Genomic DNA, 25617 nt, shown 5'->3' on the forward strand with positions numbered 1-25617 from the left:
TCAAAGATCACACAAAGCAGAAAACCAAAAAAACTTGAATATAAAAAAATACTTTGTTGGTTCTTGAAGAGGATTAAACAAATTACCTCTTCATGCATGTTTCTTCTAGTTGCGTATGTCAGCATTTCTTCTACCTGCCTGGCGTAGCCGAGCGGTCAGGGGGCGTGAGTGCAGTGGCACGCGATGTTTGAGTGGACTGGGATTCAAGCCGGTGATTGCTAAATACGATTAACATTTGTATTGATTGTTTATTGTAAACTCCAATGGCTTGGTGGTCGTGCTGGAGTATAAACAAGAACACGCTTTAAGCTAGTTCTTGTTAGCATTTCTTGTTGTGCAGTTGAGAGAGAGACTGCTAGAATGAAGATAAAAACAGCAGAGTGATCATAATGCATAAACTGGATTGAATAATATCTGGCTTAAAAATCAAGCTTATGTCATGAGTACTTTTGGTTTCTCTTGGTATGTGTGTGTGTAATATTTTAAAGAGTTTTTTTTTTAAAGTGTGTTATGATAATTTAGAAAAGTGGCAGGGTTACATTCGGTGTCCAGAGAAGTTTAATTTGTTCTCCTTTCCATTATCCACAGGCTCACAAGAGTATGCAGTGTTATGATTGAGGTTTACTTATATTTAAATAATGTTATCAGAATGTGTAGTTTTGGAAAGTATACGGAAATATCAAATTTTAGCGTTTTCTCAATAATTTCGTCTACTGAACCAAAATAACTTTTTTTTTTTTTTTTTTTCTTAGAAATTTTACACAGGTACGTTGCCACTTCTCTGGAGTTCTGTAGACGATGTGTAAAGGTTAATTGGTTCGTTTCTCTTATACTTAACTACCGTCCTTGCCGTGTAACAGTGTCATATCAAGACTTTCAATTACCTAGATGAAAACAAGAAAATTCTGCTCCTCTCCCAAACATGAGAAAAGTTCAGTGTTGATTTTGCTGGAACTGAAATTGAGAGGGCGAGAGCTGGCTTCGGAATGCGGCCACTTGTGTATTAAAGCTGCTCTTATCAGGCGTGAATTAAGGCCTACCAGTATGTGCAAAAATAAAGTGTACACATATTAGAAAGTTTTCGGTTATCCGTGATAAAATCTTAGTTATAAAAAGAAAACAATAGCATCTAGAATATTTTGTTTTGTACTTTCTTTTGCAGAAAGGAATAATGTTCTCGCTGATTATACTACGTACATATTATATATAGAATATACTACGTACACTTTGTTACCACTTGGACCGCCATCGTTGTTTGCTGGAATGGAGTTATTGTATAAATGTCTATTTAGAGTAAACTTATATTGTGCACTGCAAAAAAAAAAAAAAAAGTATGGTAGTAAATTTGGTTCATTTGTGTGGGAAGAGAAAGGAGGGGATTGGGATAGAGGAAAGTGTTCTGAGATTTTTTTAGGTTGACAGATTGTTTTCATCAAATTTATAGAGTCAAGGTCGTTTAACTTCTTATAGTCAGCTCCACCGCCGAAGCTTTATTTAAAAATCTGTAGTATCTTTGAAAAATCTGTATCAATTGTATTCTTGAAAATTTGTATTGTCCCCCAGCTGGTTTGCACATTACCGACTGCTCTTGCCGAGGCAGGATGATGAAGTTTCAGCGAAACGGTGTTCGCAAAGAACAGCAGTAGGTCAGAAGTGGAAGCGAATGTTTATCGCGACTATCTATTAAAAGTCAGCTTGTATGAAAAATTGATTTTGGCGATGTAATTACACTGGACACTTTTTTTTTTTTTTTTTTTTCCCAATCCGTTTCGCCATGTGTTTTGAAGGCTAAACACGATAATGATCCCAGAATGTTACTCACGGTTCAAGTTTTCAAGAAAACCAAGATTTTTGTTTTATTAATTACTTTGGAAAATTAAATGCACTAGGCATAATCCTTATGGGTTTTGATAATTAACTATGTAATATCGGTGTAAATACACCATAGTTAACCCATAGATAATGAGCTACGATTGTTGCGTAGAAGGCATCGTTTTAATTGTATCTCATAATGTGGTTGCCTTCACAACAAGATAGCTACTATTGAATTACTTCAAATAAATAACGCTTCTCTAGTAGAGAAAACTACTGTTATTTATTTTCAGCGTACCACCACCCATACGATCGTTTCGAAGCTTTTTGGCCTCGTCATCAGTGATACAATTAAAACGATACAATGAGATACAATTAAAACGATGCCTTCTACGCTAGAATCGTAGCTCAAATCTATGGGTTAACTATGGTGTATTTACACCGATATTATATAGTTAATTATCAAAACCCATAAGGATTATGCCTAGTGCATTTAATTTTCCAAATACATTACCACCACACCCTTCTGGCATCTCTCATAATGTGGATATAACTTCGCAACTGAGATGGCTTGTTGTATTACCTACCCGCCCACTGATGACGAAGCCAAAAAGCTTCGAAACGATCGTCTGGGTGGTGGTACGCTGAAAATAAATAACAGTAGTCTTCTCTACTAGAGAAGCGTTATTTATTTGAAGTAATTCAATAGTAGCTATCTTGTTGTGAAGGCAACCACATTATGAGATACAATTAAAACGATGCCTTCTACACTACAATCGTAGCTCAAATCTTTGGGTTAACTATGGTGTATTTACACCGATATTACATAGTTTATTAATTACATACAGACATTTTTGACTTAAAATATTTAGGCCGCCATTCGTTCCATGTTAGCACCCAGGGCACTTTCTCATTAGTGCTAACAGTAATTAATCAGCTGACATATTCGGATTTCACTTGCCCAGGTATCTTTTCACCTTTGCATAAGATGGCCTGAATCTAACAGCTCTCCGTATTCATCAGTCACATTTCCAAGATTTGGAGAGAAAAATCTCAAATGGCAATGTAAAAATCGCGTCCTTAAATTCATCCTAACCTAGTGCTCAGTAAGAGAAGAATTTAGTCAATCGGTCTGCTTAGATTTTTTTTTTTTTTTTAATATATCAATCTATTGTTTCGGGTTCACAAAAGATGTAATCGAACGCGCGCTCGCTCTCTCTCAATAATTGATTTATGTGCGAACAAAAATTTAATGGTAATCATGATTGTATAACAATTTGTTTTTTTTTAATGTAATTTTAGAGGTAGGGGTGTAAGATCTGTCGACAGCGAAAAGAGTACATCGAAAACGATTTGGCTTTTTTTTCCCCCTTTTTTTTTTTTTTTTTTTTTTGTTAAGAGTAACATCTGTCATTTATAAAAGCAAAGCAAGATAAGATACTCTCGTGTCCGTACTGGGAACTAGGAAAATCCTTCGAGAAAACTTAGGAATATTAGGAACAGTGGTGTATTTAGAATTGAGGGAAGAAGGATTCTCTCTGCATTTTATATCCTCCCCAAGCACTGCACGGCAATAATTTTATTTTCGTAATAAACAGAAAATTCATTTTTTAAAATGGAAGGTAAACAACTCCATATAGGGTAACTCAAAATTCGCGCAGTCAAAATATCAATAATTTGTTTCTTTTATTATCAGATGCAATCAAATAATTATAATAACTATAATTGTTGATGAGTATTATGAAAAATTATGACTGAAATATTGGCATCCTTCCTGAATATGTGCATGGACTATTTTCATCATATTCGATGATATATTTTGTAACATTTGAAAGTCTGTTCGTAGTTTCATTCTGTATATTGGCTTTCAGTTCCTGCACTGGGTGGGAATTATTTTTACACCCTTTCTTTCAGCAAGTACAATAAATATAACAATCCGGCGAAATTAAATCTGGGAATCTTTCGAACCGCAGTTTTTTTAGAAATAAGACGATCAACGAAAAAGGTCTCTCAGCATTACTGCTATTTCATTAGTTGTGTGTCAAGTCGCCTCATCTTGCTCAAACGGAAAATAACGTTCATCATCGTTGAGTAGTGCAATAAACTCCTAGCATACGTTTCCGTAAACCAGTTCTGTTTATAATCTGGCACGACAACTTAGTCACAAGAGTTTCCAATTAATCACATGAACAATCTGGATGCGATTGGTAACTGTATTCAACAGTCACACGATGTTAAAAACTACTGTCCACTCAAAAAACTTGTCCTAGCGCACTCTCGCTATTGGCTACGTCGGATTCGAAGAAAAGAGATTCGATCACTCGGCATTGTAAAAGGGCATACCACGCCCCAGGTTTTTGAGGATGTAAAACGTTTCTTGAGCGCACAAGGATCTGGGGTTAGTATAGGACGAGGGTCTGACATTCCAGGCACACCTCCTGAACATGAAAACAAAAATGTATTCTGCTATGTGGGCAATCTGCCAGGAACTAATGGGAATATACAGTGCTGAATTGGTCAAGAAATACCTCCTTCGATGTCTCTACCCCATTCCTCTTTATGCAGCAACTATTTGGTCATTGGCCCCTACAACACACACTTCAACAAGTTCCTCTGCTTCGAATACTGCATCCTGAAATGTGGCTCAATTGGCGGACTGCCAACCAGTACACTATTTCTAGGGCCCAACTTTACATCAATCTCGAAGTCACTCCATGGAACAACGAATTGTGGCAGCTAACCTTCTTGCGCTGGCCAGACTAATTACAGGACCACTTGACGCCCTTGATATCAGTGGCCTAATAAAAACTCCCCGAATTACCGGAAGAAGTCAAGTGGACACAAGGCTCCCGCTGAATATCAATTTCAGCAACCTCAAAGGCCTGAGACGCATGTTCCCAGGAGACACGGTTGATTTGATAAACAGTCTAACCATCGACCTCGATAAATTCTGCCAGCATCACACTTACAGATGCCAGAAACTAATGGACACATACATAAATATACCGTTATGACTCTCAGGGACATCACCAGAAGGAAAATATGGACTGCCTCAACTAAGGAAATACGCTTGTACATATACTTCACGTTTTATTCAGCACTTTTGATCAAATATTATCTTGCTTAGTTTGGGATACTACGATATTCCGCAATTTTCAGGTATGTAATTAAAGAATTCTGTAAATACTGTTCCTTTCGGGTTAAATATGACTCCATGTAACCCCAGACACATGTCCCTGCCTTAACCTGTGAATGTAATAATCCCCCCCCCCTATGATTATTACACAGGGCATTTCATTACTCCATGCCCTGCTGTTTTAACTGTTGACGTAATCATGCAAGCCAAACCAAGCTTCATCTCTGAAGAAAACACCATTCAAAATGGCAATTCGATTTGAGAATTACTAAAGGTGCAAACTTTTTTGCGTCGTTAGTAGTGAACTTCAAGTAGTTTATCAGGTATTTTAAGTTCTTGCATTACTTGATACAATAGGGATACAGGCCTAACTTCTTAACAGCCCTTACTGGTACTTGAATAAGCATACCGTTTGCGATTTTTTGCGCGACGTTAATATGGTCGCGTCTTTCTTCGCTTAGCAGTGAAGGGCTTCTAGTTTTTTTTTTTTTTTTTTTTTTTTTTTTTAAGAATGCTTTCACGAAAACTGGTTCTAATCGGAAAATTTTTCAAGGTTATAAATTTTTTTCAAAATTTGGCTCTGATCAGATACAATTTCGATTATTAACACGTTCAGATGGTTGTCATTGCTGGCTTCGTCCCGAACCAGTATTGATGAGTTTGTGTAAGTAAACATTATTCTTACGTAAATCACTGTTGTTCTTTATGCGTATGTATACAGTGTTCTGACTGATGTGGTTTTTTTTAAGGTATTGAGACCGAAATATGCACCATCAGGCAACTCTCATATTGTGGAGTTATACGTCATAACTGTTTTGTCATTATTGCATCACTAGGGTATCTACCCACCCGAAGAAGGGCCAAATAGTCCTGAAACGGTGCCGTCTGGAGGACCTGATGGCCACTGAGTTATCTGGAATAGGTAACAGCAGTCTTCTCTACTGGGGAAGAGTTGCCTATTCGAGGAATATATGAGCCTTGAGTGAGTTGAAGGAGCTGAGTTTCCTCGAATAGGTAACAACGATCTTCTCTACTGGGGAAGCATTGCCTATTCGAGGAATATATGAGCTTTGAGTGTGAGTTGAAGGAGCAACTGTCCCTTTCTTCCTTCTACGGCATTTCTTTCCTCTACCTCTTCTACTATCACCTTCCTACATCTTTATCTCTTTTCTAAGTCTAATAGGGATAGTATGAGGATAACCGAGAACTTTATCCCATACCATATTTCAAAACGGTGCCGTCTGGGTGGTGGTATCCGCTGAGAATAAGTAACAACAGTCTTCTCCTTTGATGAAGCGTTACTTATTCGAAGTAGTGAAATATCTTAGCAACTCGCTGTGAAGATATTCACAATATGAGGCATAACTTAAAACGATGCCGCCTTTGCATATTTTTGCTAATTCAGAGTTTAGCTGCTTACTAATATGATGCGTTTGAACTTTGAATTAAGTATTGTTACCAAAATGAGAGAAATTAGCTCAATTTTGGGTGTTGAGGGAATTTTGAATCTTACTCTATTATAATCAGTTTTCTATTATTCCCTCCCCAATAAAAGTGACACAAGATCCCCCAGTGATTGTAAAAACGTTTATATTTTTGCCGTTTTTGGGAGCGCTAGAGATTTTAATTTAAAGATTGAAAAATGACACAATGCCTGACATACACTTAAAAAAAAGTGTAGAGTACGAAAGTAGCAATCATAAAAAGCAGTACTCTCTAAAGAGTACATCTGGTAACGCGAGGTTGGGGATCACGTTTCAGTGTTTCTAAAACCCATTTTACCAAATATAGTAATTCAGTTGAATGCATAATAAGTGAGCAAAGAGGGAGGAAATCATGAGAAAAAAATTTTAAAGCCACAACTTCGTAACAATTAATGACAACTGAGTTTCACGGAAATAACTAGCAAAAATGAAAGGTTTTATGTTATTTGTTTTGATTTATCCTTTTACTTTTTCTGAGGAAAGCACTCAAATACTGGTAAGATCGGGATTCTTGATGACATTACCCACTTTATCAACTTTTTCCACCATGCGCTCAAGTATACACCGAGTCGCTTTGGTTTCCTATTCTCACCTGTAACTTTTTTTTGAGTAGTGCGCTTATTCGATAAATGAAGTCTGAATTTATTTTTTTGCAGGCTTTAATTTTCTAATCAATCAAAATTTTAATAAAACAACTTTTTATATAAACATGAATTAAACACTAAATAGAATAATAGTAAATACACATCAGTAAAAAAAAAAAAAAACTAATAAGATCGAGGAATAAAAGCGCTACAATACGAGAAGCTTTCAGGCGGAGTGCCTCTATATCAAATTAAAAGAATGAACGGAATACAGTAGTATAAATAGCAGCGTTTCTTATTCCAAAATATGGAATAAGTTTCCATTGGGTCATGAATAGAATTTAGGCTCTCCTTTTCCATTGTACTGCAAGCCCGATTCTGCCCAAGGGGACACCTGCATTTAGGAACAAAATTAAAGGAGTTTTTAAATTGCTTTGCTATTAGTTAAATTATGTTCCTATTTTCCGGGCTTTTCGATTGTTGATCGAAATCGAGAATGAAATGCGGCGGAAACGATAAGGGTGCAATCGAGATACATGTGCACAACAAAATTTCCAAAGTGACTTTTGGCAACGTAGGCGAATAGCAGCAGCTGATTGTCGAAGCAGGTAATACAAGAAGATGATGATATTATCAGGACCGATATCGGGGGCGGACATGTGGTTTGGGCGTTAATCTCTAATGGAGTATAAAATAGTTTTTAATTAGTTATTTTTCAATGATTAGCACATTTGTACAGAAAAAAAAAATCAAAAATTATGTATAATTTGTTCCTGGCCTATTGTTTTCCTCGTATTTTTTTTTTTTTTTTTTTTTTTTTATATTCACATCCTAATAGCTTCAAAAAGATCGAAGCGGTCAGGCCTTTCTAGACTTCTCGAAGGACGTCGATGCATAGTGACCAGGTAAATTGCCAAATTATTTTGCCACTATAGCAACCAAGAGGCATTTGGCCTGATTTGTTCTGGATGTCACGAAATAACACCTACTTTTTCTGAATAAGCATTTTTGTACCGTTATCAAGATTATTAAACAGTATTATTTTTTAGCGATAAATTATATAAAAAAATTGCATCGTAGAATTTGATCAGTGAATTGTATAGTCATATCATAGCATGAATTTGATATCTGGAAACGCACCGCTTCGATAAGCTACGCAAAGTTTCCCCTGATTTAGTCCTTTCTAATGTAATTAAACATTTTTCATCGGTCTTTCGAATCTTGCTATAACCGAGTCTACTGTACGTCACCGAAAGAAGATAAGGTGACTGCTGAAAGGATAACTGAGACTATCGACCCCTGTACATACACAGATTTCCTTGCTGATATTCGTAAGAGGAAAGAAGAATGCAACATAAATAAAATTTACGTTCTTTATTACGAGGATCAACTTTTCAAAAATAGAAATCAAAATATGTGACTCCATATATTATTATATAAGCACGTGATTCGTTAATGCACAACTTTACACTGAAAATAAAAAATAAAACAAGACGATATCAAACGTAGCTCGTCTCGTATTCGTGGCTACACTGTACCCGTGAGCACAGAGGGAACAATAGGATGTCTTTATCACTGTAACTTGGATTACTGGAGTTTCGTGAGCTAATACTGTCATCTTTCTTGGCTAAAAATCTTCCGTCTGTCTCCGTAGAAGTACTGCTCGATAATGTGTTAATATCACCTTCAACACTGTCGATGCCTCCTGATATACATGAAAACTTACCGGAAGTGGGGGACAGCGAGGCAGATCGCTGTTGATCGTCCAGGCTACTGATACTGGAACGTGACGATACTAGAGAAGCTTGATAATTGACCACTCTCGACTGCGACATATCGGTGTCACGGAGCGATGACAACCACTCTTTCTGAAGCATTTCTTGTTCCGCCACTGTTGAAACAGCGTTTCCTAGGTCTTTAAAGCAGTCCCTTTCGTGTGTTAGGGCATCTCCGTAAGGAGGATAGGGAGGAAAATCCTTGTGATACGACCGAAACCTACTCTTATAAAAGAGGAACAAGGAGAAGAGAGTTATGAGACCACCTAGAGTGGCAGCGATCCGGATTCCCGTCATGACATCGTAAGTTTGATAGTATTCAATTGCCAGACGTGCCTTCGTTGCCGGACTCAGATCACGCATCTTGATGTGGTGCCTTCGTACTGTAGCAGTGGTAACTGTACCAACGGTAATCCATTCTTGGGGATGGGTGTCGTTTACCAAATGAGACGCAGAGGTAGTCTCCCTGTCAACCATGTTACAGCATCGGATCACGCCATTGGTTGCTTCCGATCCAAAGATCAGGAGAAATCCCACATGGAAAGATCTGCAAAAGAAACATGGGATTACTGCAAGTAAAACGACATTGAAACTGCGCATACTACGATCGATAGTATTGCTATTTATTTTATTTATTATTATTATTTTTTTTTTTTTGAAGGGGGAGTTAAAGTTCAGTGCATGGATTATACTGGACCTCTTCTTAAATAGGAAATTAAATAGTTCAGAGTTAAATGTAGATATACTATGTATAACCTCCAAAACAAATAACTATCCGAACAAGGATGTTTCCAAATTCCCCCAAACCATAAACAGAAATTTGATAATAATAAAAAAAAAAAGGAGATTCAAGTGTATTACCTAATTATTCGACTTAAATGTCTGCAACTTGTTTGCTCCTCTTTAGAAAGTGTGTCGCTTTCGCTTAATGATGTACTCGAGGCATCCACTGAATTTAATCGGATTATTGAAATTAAATCTCGAAGCAAAGTAAACTCCACTCATCCTTATTTTTGAGCTTAAATTGCATTTAGTTTCAAATGATCGTCATAAATATTGATGTTCCCAGCTGAAAAATGTCTGCAAAAATGCGGATATTTTAAAATGTAGAAATGCGGCACATTTCATCAAAACTGAGAGAGGCCAAATAGAGATCTCCTCTTTACCTTGCCTGAAGGGGCTGATAAAATGTTAATAAATTCTTGTTAAACACTTTGAATTAAAAGCATTCATGGAGTTAGAAAGAAATGATAAATTTAAAAACAGATATGTGGGTTTAACTCGTATCTCACTTGCGAACAATGATGTTACTTGCCCAAGTCTCGTTTTCAACCAGCTTAATGCTGATCGGATTATTGCTGTTCGAGAGAGGAAGTTGTCATTGCACATAATTTCACTTATCAGATATAAATTATGTATTAACTTCTCTTCCACTGACAAGCTATTTAAAATGGACATTAAAAAGGGAATATAATAACAAAGATAAGGTTGCTGTGTAAAAATCATCTGTTTTTTATATCAAACTATAAAAGTATACTTCCATCTTCTGTGTAGTGTATACGCCGGCAAAACACAAATGAAAGGCTTGTCGCTTTCAGACAGGGTTTGATACCATATTTCCAATCTGTGATTGGAAATATGGTATCTAACTTGTGACAAGGGGTTGGGGGAAACATGAATTCATCAAGATATTAATAGCACGCGAGGAAAAATATATGTACAGCACATACATAGCTCCATCCCAAAAAATTTTAAATATTCCTGAAACTTGAGATTCATGATCTAAAAGTGCATTTTTGCATCAATTGCTGGAAATATTTAGATATTATGCAGATATGCTTCATATGAGCTTTAAGTTATCAGATTTTGTTACTTTTAATTAATTTTTAAGAAAGTAGGTGAACAAAATGTGTTATTAATTTAGAATACTAAAAAAAACTATTTCGTGAAATTGGAAAATATTTAATTTAGTTTAAGCTCTAGGATTATCTCAATGTGCATTTCAAACAGACTGTCAGATAGTCTACTTTTATAATGAAGTGGAAACAGCGAAGAATTCCCAAAGTGAGTAAGAAAAAATTTTGTCAGTTGAACTTAAAGAATATTACCTTACCTTATCAATTGAAATGCATTGTTAGAATCAGAAAGATATAGCTCGAAACCTGTTCAGAATTATGAGTATTATTACTTCAGTATTATGAGTTGTTGCTGACAACCCAAAGGTCGCGGGTTCGATTCCCTCCTCGGGCTTGGATAAAAGTACTGCAAAAAAACCTTGGGAGGTGCATTATGGCCACAGAAGCCTATGCGCCAACAACTACCAAAAAAAAAAAAAAAAAAAAAAAAAAAGTTGTTGCTGAACAAAGTTTATCTCCCACACGCAGTCATACAAAGGAGAAGTCCTTGTTCTACAACCAAAAGAGCAACAGGGCACTTCATACGATTACATAAAAATTGTTTTTAAACAATCTGAACTCTTCGAAATAAATGGAAAATAACAAACTTCATCAAGTCTGTCTACTACTGTGCATGGAAGGGGAAAGGAGTTTGGATTTTCATCTTGTATTCCAAAGAAAAAGCCTGTGCTAAATAGTAATAAAGGAAAGAAAATATTAGAATGGTCAAAGGCATTTATTAAAATGGAGCGAGGTGGTGTTGAATTCAAATAAGAATTTAATGAGGCTGTATGGCTTCAAGAGGGCCGGACCCTTGCAGAGTGTTTGAAGTCACTAATTCACGTTTATGTCAGGCTGTTCTTACCACAGAGTTGTTTTTGGTTCTGTCAGAATATTTTCTAGAAATCTTATTTTCCAACATGATTTGGCACCTACACATATTTGAAAAAGCTTTAAGGGAGTATCTTCAAATAGATTAAATGTTTTACAGCGGGCGCCAAATTCCTCCGATCTTAATCTCTTTGAGAATGTATGGGGGATCATACAAGCTTATCAACCTAATTCATATAAAGCATTTTTTATTATTTAAATAGCGTTTATTAAAGAATATAATAAAGAATTTAATATTATATTATTTATATAAAATTATAATCCCCGATTAATATTAATAGCCTATCCGAACGTAGCCTATAAGAACATGAAAAATGTACGAAACCTGCTCATTACACTGTGGATTAAAATATTGATTAGTTTTTATTATCCAACAAAAACACAGTCAGACGGTCAGTGCTAATTAAGCACAGAACACCAGCAAATTACAGTGACCATGCATGAGCCATGTTATTCCTCAAACAGTCTGAGGGAGAGTGATGAGGTGAATTTTTCCACCACTGAAAACCAAGAGTCACAACTTGCCATGGCAAAAACGGGTATGCTGTGTTACATACCCGTTTTTGCCCAGAGTCGAGAGAAACTGACGTGTAATGAATTGAACGCGACTACAGGAAGCTTATTTTTCTGATAACGACTGTAAGTAACATGTTTTCTACAGCAGTTCTACTCTTGTATCCAGTTATGATTACGTAAATTTGTTGAATATTTTGATGAAAGGCTATTTTCTGTTATTAAACTTATTAGCGTGACACTGCGGATCCTTAAACATCGGAACTCAGAGCAGCAAGGACAAGGAGAGACATCGAACAAGCGCAAATTTACTGTGTATCGCAAAAGGAGATTTACTTTGGCCACTAATGATTTGACGAAGTTAGGGGACCCTTAAATGGCCACTGCACGCACGCGCATACAGCAGAATCAATTAACTTTTGAATGGTCTATAGTGATCAAAAGCAACTTCAATGGTTACTTAATTGGAATTCAAGCTCGTGAATGGAACGTTAAAATGTATTATTTAAAATAAATTTCAAAATAAATTTATTTTCTAGCAGTAAATTCAATTTAAGTAACAAACTTCAGATTTTTTTAATCCAATTTAGTTAGCATAAGATTATTCAAGAAAGTCAATCTCTATCCATAAAAATTGCTTTTTCTAAATGCTTACTTAAAATCGAATCATTATCTCTTTTAATGGAAACTAGGAGGAAAAAATTTTTAATGTATAGAGATACACATACAAGTGTCCACTTAGCAAACTCCCACCCAAAAGAGACTGCCAGCTCCTAAACTATTTTAACCTTTCATCTGATCAGTGATCGTCAATCGTATTGGCGATTATTGATCGGATGGAAGGTTAAGTGGATCGACGCTGATTCCTCGTCAGTGTCAATCCACTGGCATAAGTTACCCATCTATGGACAAATTCACTGGAAAAGTTTGGTGAAACTCAAGCAGTTCGTGACATTTCAAAGGCCTTTGATCTTGTTTGGTATAAAGGTCTTCTAACTTACGGATTGCCAACTGTTTTTTGTAATTGTGTATCCTGTGGTCTCTGTGACCCTCACTGCGGATGATAGTAGTCTCTCTCTCTCTCTCTCTCTCTCTCTCTCTTCCCTAACTTCCCTAACTTCCCCACTAATGCTAGTGTTCCCCAAGATGCAGTTCTTTCTCCCGCTCTTTAACTCTTGTATATTAATAACCTTCTTCGATTGACTTGAAATCCTAACCATAATTTTGCTGATGACAGCACATTGCATTCCACCTTTCAGTTTAAGAAACCTTTCCTTGTTGAAACAGCTTGTGGCACCTCTCTTAAAGGGGAAAAAAAAAAAAACCTCATTATTCGTCTGAAACTTTAAACATAACTTCTCGAATATCCCTTAATGCTGTTCTCCAGATAATTTTCCAATAGGGCAAATATAATTTAAGTAATTTCAATTCTTCCAAAACTTAGTTTCGGCTTATCTCTCAAAAAGGTCTTCTGCTGCTAGGCTTATCTTGTATGGCTCAGATTATAAACAATATTACATATCTCTGTTAGGGATTACCCTGACTTCTAATCTCTTGGCATAAGCACATCACAAATATTGTCTCCTCTAAAAAACGGTTTTCTCTTTCGTTCTCAGCGTTACTTTTCTTCTAAATTGCTACTTATTCTGTAAAAATTTCAAATCCTCACGACATTGAACATTGTTTCCACATCTGAGGGCGATGCCCCCATAATCTCTTTCAGTCTTTTAGACTCCATTAAAATTACGTTATTTAATGACACATCCCAAAATCTCTCCACTCTGTCTCATATATCTTGTTTCTGCTGCATGCCTTTTCTCTAGATACTTCCATGGGCACTGTTCTTCCAAACTGGCTTCTATAATTTCTCTCTCTCTCTCTCTCTCTCCCCCTCCCTCCCTCCCTCCCAAACCAGCCTGACTACGTGTCTCAACCATTCAACATCCAATTATTGTCCAGATTTGAACTCAGAGAAACAATATTTTCTTTCTGATTTATCCCTTAAACTTCCGTTTTCTAGAACAAACCTCCCTTCACACATTTCCTGAAAATTACAATCTATAGAAATTCGAGTGGTTGGGGATTTATTAGGCGCATCGACAACTCTGGCCATAGTGCGCCACAAGTCTAATGTCAACAAGTATCTTTCATTTTCTCAACCTTCAACACACGCACATCACTAAGTACTATATAGATCGCCAATATAGCCTTACTGTCCGGACACACTTACCTTACTGTCCAGACACGTTCTATCGCGCTCCTGATTTTAGTGGAATTTAGTAGTTTAAAATGTGTGTTCAAAAAAAGTGTTTAAACTGAAAGAACCTAACTGGAGGATCCTCTAGGTGAGACTACTTTTATATTCTACTGGGAATTTAGTAAACTACCAGCGTTTATATCTGTGTCCTTTGTTACCAGACCTACAATGGTCACCATGTGGCTGGCAGCAGGGGGCCATAGAGAGGCACTAATATAAAGCGGAGGCTACGTCGGTAGCTTGCAATTGACTGGGGAGGTGCCCAAACTGTGTTAAAACCGAGCAGGAAGTCTACTCCACCAAACTGTGCCGATAACCGCTGAACTTGTAGTTAATTATGTGTATTTCAAGCCAGAAACAATTCCAATTGCCTGCTTGCCTGACTGTGAACCTCTTACCTATGCATCCTAGTGAATTACCGATGACACCATCGTCTCCGGAAACCCCTCTGGGAAGTGATCCCGCTCTAGGTGCATTTTCACATTAGGCTGTTCCCCCCCCCCTTAGTGAACGAGGGGGACAGCCTAAAACCTCAACCACCTATATGGCCCCAAATTCAACCACGGACTACTTGTGTTGGGCATCATTCATCAGCATTTCAGTAACCTAACGGATCATCCCAACAAACGCCCGATAATCGGAAGTGATCCGGAATTCGCGAAATGGAAGGGAAATCAGAAAAAAATATGGAACCCTTAACACAGTCACAAAGCAACGACCTCATCATTATCGACCAGACAGAAGAGATGAAGGATACTCTATCAAGGGCCCCTCAAGCCAAGCGAAAAAATCGCAAGCAAGTAATTTCCAAAACGGAACGAGAAACCCGCCCCCAGACCGAGACTAAAGAGCAGCCTGACCCCACAGCATCCCAAAGGGAAACAAACAGCAGGAACCACCCCTGAACCACAATCTTCCAGAGGGTTCCGTCTATGAGAAAACACTCATTCTAAAAATGGCCCTCGAAAATATATTCAAGAGAATCCCAACAGGGTCTCCACCGACTGAGATCCCAAGTTGCGACAATATTTCATAAAATGGAAACAATTCTCCACGATACATACTTAGAAAGTGGAGAGAGTTGCCACACGACTACAGACCTATATGGAATGCGGGGCAAGACAAATGCCACAGCGCGTCCCGACATACTTAGAAGCGCTGAGGACAAATGCAAAGGAACCACTAGTAATACAAACCCAAACAGCCACCAAACGTAAAATACTCCTGCCTACTCCACATCTGGTCATCCTCCGACCAACATCAACGGATCAGCATGCAACAAAAGAAGCTGTGAAAAACACAGTAATTACAAAACTTGCAGATAGTTTCAAGACAGCAAAGATCAAATCTGTTCGAAAAATAAGAAATACAGCCGTTATAATAGAAACCCAAACAAAAGGAGATGCCCATAGGAAAATTTCAAATCCCAAGATACCGACTTTAGGACTGGAAGCTGCGCCCTCGAAAAAGAGAGGACCCAGCATAATCATCTATAACAATATCATCTATAAGGAATTGATACTAGGAGCTGAACTTTACGCAAGAAACTTGCAACAGGATCACCCGGAAGCAGACCCAGCGACGCTAGTAACACCAAGATATCAGGCAAAATCCAGATCTGGAAATGCTACAAACTGGGTGGTTGAGCTCGCGCCGGCTGCATGGGGAACTATAAACCAGCAAAATAGTTTTCATAAACTGGGAAAGTCACCGCAACAACAAGCATGTGACTGTCCCCGAATGCTTCAGATGTGGCCGCTTTGGACACAAAGCACACCTGTGCTCAAAGTCCCCACATGTGGCTACTGTGCCGAAAAGGGCCACGAACACAAGGACTGTCCTGAAAGAGAGGAACTCTCGACTTGTGCATACTGCAAGTCCCAACAACTACAGACTGATCACTCGATCAGTGATAACAAGTGTCCTGTCTACATTTAAGGCCAAGAGAACTTATCCACTAAGACTAGACTCAATGGGCAATCTGGTTAATGCGCAGAAACGAAACGTTCGTACATAAGTCGTTGGTTTTTACTCTTTTTTTTTTTTTTTTTTTTTTTTCTTTTGAATTATTACTGTTTGCTAACTCGCCTAAATAATATAATTATTTTTATATCTATAAATATTATTATTATATCTATAATTAAACGCCTAAATAATATATTATTTAGGTGCGTATTTATATTTATTAAAAATAAATTTAATAAATTTATTTTTTTTTTAACTTCCACTACTATAACAGCTTTATTTTATAAAGTTGTAACGCTCTATCATTATTTTATTTGATATATAAATGACATTGACGATCATCGCTAGAGCATCCATCCATTAGGTCCCATGCCACTTTTGAGCGTTTCAAGTCTTAAAACATGAGCCAGGAGAGCAGAAATTGGCAATAATAGAGGTGAAAAGAAGCCAGATGCCGCACTGAGGAGCATGTTTCGCTTGTTTCATAAGTTTTTTTTTTTTTTTTTTTTTTTTCGTTCTAAGGTAACTAAATCCATGAGGCGTAAGCAAGCTTTGTTTTGCTGTTTGAAAACCCTGTTTCCGGGGGAGAAAGAATCGTGAAATCTTAGCGGGAGACCAACCGACTCAGGAGCGACGTGAAGATTGTCCACAAAAATTATTTCCATCTACGGATTCGAACTCTGGATTCTTTCGCACAGTGTAGAACGGCCGCGATCGTAACCACTAGGCTACACGCGGAGTGTGTTTGAAGTGGATGAAGAGTTACAGGACGGAAAGCAGCCCTTCCACACTGTGTGAATGAAGCCAGAGTTCAAAAAAGAAGTCCAGTTCAAAAATGAAAACACTTTGGATAATCCCGATTCCGAATAACAGGCACATTCCCCGAATTTCTCGCTCACTCGCCTGCTTGACTCCACCGATAGTCTGTGTCAGTTTACTCGCGAATATGAATTTGGAGCAGTGAATGCTACTGCGAAGTATATCTACAAGTGCATAGACTTCGACTACACTCAACACACCAACGCGTTAAGTAATTTGTGAAAAAATTGTGTAATGTCCATATAACCGAATGTTCCTGGTGACCAACTGTAATTGATTTACTTTCACGTAATCAGTGGCTACTTCTCCGACAAAGTGAAGGGAAGTTAATCTTTCTCCGAAATAAGCAGTTGAGGGAACAATACTGTACTTTTAAGGCAGGAACAGCAGTGCGTAGCACACACTTCTTGATTCCGCATCTTCCAAATACGGAAGATGCGGAACGGTCAGGGAATGACCACCGCATATCCCCGGAGCAATATGGCCTTAGTTGCTAATGCTCCTAAAAACCAAATGACAACTGTACTTTTAAAATTCTGTTTGACTTCTACATGTTGCGAAATACGACATTCATTTGACCACAACTTTATTTCATTGTAGTACATGAAAACTACCACTATTATTATTATTATTATTATTATTATTATTATTATTATTATTATCTTTATTTTCTCCTAAGAGACACCCGCTTACAGCTATTAACCAGGGGGTGCACATTCATATATACAAATATAATTTATATACATAATTATCTATTTATAATTTATACAAATCAGTCTTTATAAATTATACAAATTATACAATGTCTAAATTATACATTTTCTAAATCATACATTGTCTGATTAATTATATTATACACATCATTGTCTTATTTTACTGACAGGCAGATAGAAAGAGAGCACAAGCATAATTTACAATTTTACAAGGAATTAGAGAATGTTCACATCTACAGCACTATTTACAGCGAGTTCACAGAAAGACAAGACGTCCAATATAAACATAACAGGAGCAAAAACAGTCCCGACCAGTTCATTTTCTTCATTTCCTGCATTCTCTTTTGTTTCCCTCTGTCGGCATCACTCAACATTTATAGGTGGAGTAATGCCTTTTGAAACACTTCGGTCCTGTATCTCTTCTCTGCGCAAAGCCTTTCTGGGTCTGCTTGAAGATCGTTGAACATTTTAATAGTGTTCAAAGGAAAAAATCGCCGAAGGCTTTCCAGCTGTGTGAGCGCGCTACTGATTGGAAGGGATGTTGTTCTATTCGCCCACCTTTGCGTCATGTGGGGCCGAGTCAGCAGGTTGTCAGTTTTCGACGAGTCGACTCTTCCGGTCAGTAGTTTTGCAAGCGTGAGGATGTTCTTGGTGACAATAATGTGAGACCAAGGCGTGACATCCAAGTTGGCATATAAAATGGTTCTTGAGATTGTAAATGGCTTCGTAGTGATCCTGTTTAACCATCTCAGCATCCAGTACTCTAAACCCAGGAAAGCCTTGATGGTAGCAACTGGGGCAGAAGACCAAATCTGAGATGCGTAGAGAGGGATGGGATGACGCATCTTAAAATATATTGTTTAACAAGGTCAGGGTTCCTGATACCTACTAGTTCTTGTCTGGAGGTCCATAGCGCTGCGTAAGTTTTCTTCTTTACATGTCCGAAATGGGGTGTGAAGTTTAGGTTTTCGTCCCATTTCAGACCAAGATCAATATGTGTCCTGACTTTTTTGACCACACTGCCATTTACGCGTATTGATATGTGGTTTTTTAATACCTTGTTGGTGAAAACCATTTGGGCTGTCTTGTGTTCATTTAGTCGGAGCCCCATGCAATTAAGGTATTCTTGCAACTCGGCGATTTTGGAGTTTGCTTCGTTGTTGCATTGTAAAGATGTGTTTTGGTCATTCGAGGTGACGAAATATTTCAAGTCGTCTGCATATACGACAAATTGCTTTTGATTTTGGGTCAGGAAGGGATGCAGTGCTGTTGCGAAGAGAGTAGCAGAGAGGACACCACCTTGTGGGACTCCCCTGTTGACTTGGAAGGTCTCTTTGGAAGTTCCATTTATGGCAGTGATGTGTCTCTCCCTCAAAGAACTCGTTATTATAGCTAATACGTGCCCAGTTATATGGAAATATTCCTCCAAGATGATAGTAATAGCCGAGATGGATATTCTGTCGAAAGCGGATGCAACGTCTAAGAAGACAATGTCTAATTGCTGTCTGAGGTTAAGGGCGTGTTGTATTCGAAATAGTCTCCATGAGATTGGTGGTAGTAGATCTTTGTGGGATCACTGAATGAAGGTACTCCGGTCTATGCCCGAAGCAGTGATGGTTGATAGTATTTAAAATGGATTTCTCAAATATTTTTTGAAACGAACATCCAATTGCAATAGGCCTGTAGTCTTTGGCGGATTTAGGATTGCTATTTTTGGGAACAGGTTTAACGAAATACGTATTCCATATCTTCGGAAAGTGGTTTTCACTTAAAATTTTGTGGAAAATGTGAAGGAGCAGATCTATGATGTATACACTGCTGATCTTAATCATGAAGAGTGGGAATTTATCAGGCCCAATTGTGGCTTTATTCTTGAGGCTATTCACAGCGGCTTTAATGTCATCTCTAGCGATACTGATTTGAGACAGTTCAGGATAGAACTCTGTCTTCAGTTTGCTAATTGCTTCACGGATTTTCTCTGTGTTGACTTCACTTTCAACTTGATTTTCTGCTAGAGGAGTTCCAAAGGTGGCTTGGGTCCATTCTGAGAAGATGTGCTCGGGCATTATATCCTTACGCCTTTTCTTATTATATATCCTGCTTCCTTTCTTTAAATGTGATCGCACCATGTCATAGTGAGCTTGACGTTTCAATCGAATGAACCGCGCTCTAGCTTCTTTATATCGAATATAATCAGGTGGGTGTTCAGTTTTTTTCCATTTTCTGAACAGTTTTTGCTTCTTTTTAAAAGCATATTTTACTTGTGGACTAAACCAGGAATTTGCTCGATGGGAAATTTTTATGTGTTTTGATGCGCCCTCAAGAGCAATAAAGTGAAGGGTATCCGAAAGTGCTTCTAAGGCATCGTCTACGGGGAGTTGGAAGAGATTTTGCCAGTTGAAATTCGCGAGCCGTTTCAAAATTACGTCTGATTTTATATACTTGGTTGAGAAGATAACATCAGCGTTGTTTTCCCTCTTCCAGTTCTCTTTTTGTCTACAAGCTTGACTTCTCAGGTTGACTTGGATTGAGAGAGGGATGTGATCCGAAGCGAAGCGAGTCGTACTGTCAGTTAATGTGATGTCTAGAGCATTATAGTATACCAGGTCAAGGCGCTGTGTGCCTCTTGTGAGGGCCGTTTCAAGTTGTTTCATCGAGAGGGTTTCCATAGTATCATCCAATTCGCTCTTTGCATCTTTGTACTTAGGAAGAGGCATGTTCAAATCTCCCATCACAATAGATTCTACATTTGGGTTCAAGTTTGCAACGAGCCAAGTAAGGAGTTCATTTCTGGCTTCGCTGTCATGGTTGGGTGGAAGGTATATAATACAAATTTGTACATTCTTTGTACCTTCTCTGAAGGTTGCTGAGACGGCTTCAAAATTTTCCGAGTGTGACTCTTGGTTTTTAGTTACAGAGAAATTATTCTTATAGAGTATCATTACTCCTCCTCCTCTTTTGTTTTCTCTTCCTCTTGTAACGCATTTAAAACCAAAATTGTCAGCCAGAGCATCTAGCTGTCTATTATTATGAAGCCAGGTTTCTGTCAGGCAGATGAATTCATATTCGGAGCTTAATAGAAGGTTCTGCAAAGTGTGAAGTTTATTGGCTATGCTGCGCACATTTTGAAGGTAAAGAGAGACTTGCATATTTTCTTTCGAGTCTGATGAGGAATTCCTTAATTGCTACTGAGCAACCCTGGTTGAGAGCCTCGAAGCACGTTCCCTGAAGCGTTTAACCAGGGTGCCAGTGGGCCAAATGGTTTTGTCTAGTAATCGTGCTTCACAATTAATAGGGCATGAGATAGTGAAGGAGGAATATGCTGGATGTCTTGTTCGTACTTGTCGTACTTCCACGTCAATACCCATCCCCTCTACGCACATTTCTTTAATGACGCTCGGTGTGATACTGGGTTCAATCCGCGAGACAAATAGCTTTCCTCTTGTTTGAACTGAGGTGATGCTGTATCTTTCTGCAAGACAAGGGTGATAATCAGATGGCTGGGATGTTGGAGGATGATCAGTAGGATCGCCATTTGTCCGTATGGCATGTTGTTGCTGATGGGCATTTAGGTGAGGGGGGGGTCCTTTTTAGTGGAATTTTGAGGGGCCGATTTTGTCGGCAGAGAAACAACCTGAGCAAAAGTAGGTTTCTAGTTCATGTTTGGCTCCGATGGAGGGGTTGATTTCTTTTTATTGCGGTCTTGGTTTGTAGAAGAAGTAGAGCTGGGTAATAAATTTTCTGTTTATACTCCAGGACGACCAAACGGTCAGAGGAGTTCACAAGATAGACAGATTACAAGAAACTGTACCGTATTCAGTAATCACGGGCTTGAACCCCGGTCACTCAAAGCACGTGTACTTATGCACCCGCGCGCCTGACCACTAGGCTACGGCGGCCACTAGTATTACAATCAATCGAAATCTTCGGTTCTGTGGGGGGGATGCCAGTGAGCACATTGTGCAGAGGAATCATACAATTTTTTTTTAAATTTTCATCTTAAAAATTAACCATCAATTGTTAAATTAAACACCATATTACAATAGAAATCTATTAAAACTACGCAAAACTGTTATTGTGAGATGACATATCACAGATTGTGGTTATAAGTCGTCACTAGATTGTTCAGGTATTCACAATGCCTACCTGTTTACCGATGAGATCCCAATAAAGGATCGAAATCCGAGTCTGAGTAGTGTCATAAACTTTAAATAAAAAGCAATACAGATCGAGCCATTATCACTGCCACAAAAAGTGGTAGCGTTAACGCTGCTACTTTTTTGCTCGATCTCGATTGTGATCTCCCATTGTTAGCTGCTGAGCTGTTATGTTGGCTGCAATAAAATAATAAAGTTGTAAATGCTTCTAGTCTTGGCTGTCCAGAATACAAATGAACATTTATTTATCTTTGAATACAGTCAACTTTCCAAAAATATTAAATTAAATCATCATACTGACTTCCATCAAGATATGCATCAAAGAAAGCCGACACCGGATTATTTTTTTTTTATCAACACGTTCTGTAAAGTAATTCATCCTAAGGAACGGAGTTGCAAGTAACTAAACAAAAAAAAAAAAAAAAAAAAAAAAATGCAGCGTTGTACATAAAGGTATTGCTAATTCTTATTAAGATAACTTTTAGTTTTCTTCTATTGATTAAATTAATCATTTAATTTATTTATAAAATACTTTCGAAATTTGACTTTATTCAAAGATATTTGAAAATGTGTGCTGGAAAATGTCAGGAATTAGTGCCATAGTTATGTGTTTTTTTTTTTTTTTTAATCCAAGTGTGAAAGGCAATACTTTAAATCTTTTCCGGCGATACGCCGAGTTATATCAACTTGCAACAATATAATATAACAAATGCAAATTAAATTACATTTGAATTTAATTAAAAGAGAAAATTGATTCATTTGGGTATGTTAAGCTATTTATTGTGAAAGGGAAGAGATATCAGACATGTGAATGGCTTATTAAATTCACCAGGCAAGATTTTTGACACTTTTCGGTTCAGTTTTGGAATCACATTTATTGTAATTTTCTCTTCCTGGAGAGAACGTTAATCGCTTTTAGAACTTTGAAGAGTGAAGAAGGGCGATTGATGAGCGAGAACACGACATTAGTTGCTTGATCTGAGGAATCGATCTTCCATTTCCTGGACAGTCAGGCATTGGAATTACAAGACCGACAGATTTGGCATTGCGTTCCGATGCACATATTCACCTTCTCTGATGTTGCAATCTTGTAGTTGGGGTTACGTGACCATAAATAAAGATCAGTCCGAAAAGTCTTCAGGATGTTGAGAACTCAATGTAGAAAATGCATGGCTATAAAGAACGAAAGTAAAATTAAAATATCATGAAATACAGAAATGTTTTAGGAAGCCTGTCGCAAGCGATCTGTCTGTTGCTATTGGCAACGGTCGGTCGTATATTTGAAAACGTTTGCCTGACTTGTGTACTTCATATACAAATCATATTAATAGGTCATTGTACGCATTGCCCTATACTTCAGTATAGCGAAATGCGTACATAAGCTCGTTCGATTATCAGATAATGCACTTTAGTGGTTTAAAACTTCTATACTGTACTCAATAAGTAGTAGTAGTAGTGGCATGTGATGCAAGAAAGCAAGTGTATGAGCTTATGCAGCATCAGCCAAAAAAAAATCACACCATTCCCGCCAAATGCTTGTCCAGTTCCTCCTTAAAAATTATTTAACCTATCAACTTCCACAACGTCAGAAGTTTGTTCCAAAAATTAACCACCCGCTGGCTAAAGGTAAATTTCCGCACATCCATTCTACATCTGTCTTTTCTTAATTTGAATTTATGCCCCCTTAGGTTCGTAATCTGAACAAGTAGGAGGATCCCATCAGAATTCAGCGTGCTCAATCCATTCAAGGCCTTATACACCTCAATCAGATCACCGCGCAGGTGTCTACTCTACAGCCACTGGAATTTGCAGAACTTAAGCCTCTCTTGGTAAGAGGATCCCTTCACTCCCCTCACCAATCTTGTTGCCCTTCTCTGTACACGCTAAAGAAAATCTACATCCTTCCTAAAATGAGGCCTCCAGACCTCTACGCAGTACTCAAGGCGTGGCCTGACCATTGCCTTATACAGAGGGACAATCACCTCCTTTTCCCTGCTAGCAATATTCCTATATATCATTGACAAAACCCCATGACCTGCCCTGGCAGCCTGTGTGCATTGCTCAGAAAACTTCATATCTGACTGCACAATTACTCCCAGGTCTTTTTCATTTTCTACCACCTTAAGTGTAGTACCACACAGTTGGTACGTTTCTCTGGGGTTATTTCTATTCATATGCAGTACTTTGCATTTGTCAAGGTTAAACTTCAGTTGCCACTTCTTAGCCCATCTGCCCAAATTATCTAGATCCTATTGCAGTAGCACACTGCCATTACTGTCATTAACAACCCTACCAACCTTTGTATCATCTGCAAACTTCGACACTAAGCCTGATATACCTTCATCAATATCATTGATAAATATACAAAACAACAGAGGACCCAACACCGAACCCTGTGGGACTCCACTAATAACATTAGTCCACGAAGAGCAGCACCCATTAATTACCACCCTCTGTCTTTTCCCACTCAACCATCCTTTTATCCATTGTAGCAACTTACCCTTAATACCAATTTGTACAATAGTCTTCCATGCACAACAGTGTCAAAAGCTTTCCTGAAATCCAAATATATGATATCAAAATTATTTTTTGCATCCAGTTCCTTTGTAACCACATCATAAATCCTATCAAATTTGTCAGACAAGACTTTCCCTTAAGAAACCTATGCTGTGTCTGAATTATTGCTGCAGTCCTGTCTAGATGATCCTGCAATGCATCTTTAACCAGTGACTTCATTATTTTATTCGGAACAGAAGTTAAACTAACTGGTCTGTAATTACTCGTGTCCACCCTTCGATTCCCCTTTGTGAATTGGGTATACATTTGCACATCTCCAGTTCGTGGGGACTTCCCTGAGTCCAAGGATGCTCTCATAATTATGGCTAAGGGTTTGCTTAGTTGCTTTGCCGCCTCCTTTAATATAACTGGATAGATCCCATCCACCCCAGGTGCCTTTCTTATGTTTAACTTCAACAATTTCTCCTCCACTTTGCTGTCAGTTATTACAAAATCATTAAGCACCCTGCTACAATTTGATAACCGTCTGCCATTTATCAGTGTTTATCAGAACCTCGCCAGGTGATGGGTAGTCGTGAAGTGGGTTTATGTAACAGTTCTTTGTAATGTGGGGGAAGGGGAGAACGGATACAATGGGGAAAACATCTTAACCTATCGACATAATTTAGCTGAAATGTCCCTAAGAATATTATAAATAACTTAATTTCGAAAATGATCGGAGCTGCTGCTTCATATTTATAGCAGTTTTTTTCCCTACTGTGGAAACTTGTCTGAAACCTTCTTCCCTAGGGACAATAAAACATGCACTGAAAATTTATTGTCAATTACTGACTTTTCCTTCTCGAGTAATACCAGAAAAATATAAACATACATTTCTGTGGATTAGGGGGAATCAATGGTTTATTTAATCGCGGATAGCTTTAATGCTATCCAGGGACCAACGAAACATGCACTGAAATTTTGGTGTTGATCTGACATTTCTTTCTCGAGTAATGCTCAGCATCCGAAATATAGATTTTTGGGGTGGAGTAAAAACTGGAGGGATATCGAATTGTAATTGATCTTAAAACCTTCCAAGAGAAGGAAAGAATAAGAACAC

At 38.0% G+C, this 25617-nt stretch overlaps 1 protein-coding gene across 1 annotated transcript in view; it reads right to left on the reverse strand.

Moving 5' to 3' along the window:
- Window positions 1-8440: 8440 nt before the first annotated feature.
- Window positions 8441-25617, reverse strand: part of LOC150090920 (uncharacterized) — a 114174-nt gene continuing 96997 nt past the window's right edge. Inside the window, exon 2 of the mRNA XM_090380672.1 lies at window positions 8441-9338. Coding sequence (XP_090236798.1) covers window positions 8516-9268 — 753 coding nt within the window. The 5' untranslated portion in view covers window positions 9269-9338 and the 3' untranslated portion in view covers window positions 8441-8515. The remainder of the gene's footprint in view (window positions 9339-25617) is intronic.

The sequence above is a fragment of the Mastigoproctus giganteus genome, chromosome 1, assembly GCF_048544385.1.
Source record: "Mastigoproctus giganteus isolate SK-2022 chromosome 1, ASM4854438v1, whole genome shotgun sequence".
Classification (NCBI taxonomy): Eukaryota; Metazoa; Arthropoda; class Arachnida; order Uropygi; family Thelyphonidae; genus Mastigoproctus; species Mastigoproctus giganteus.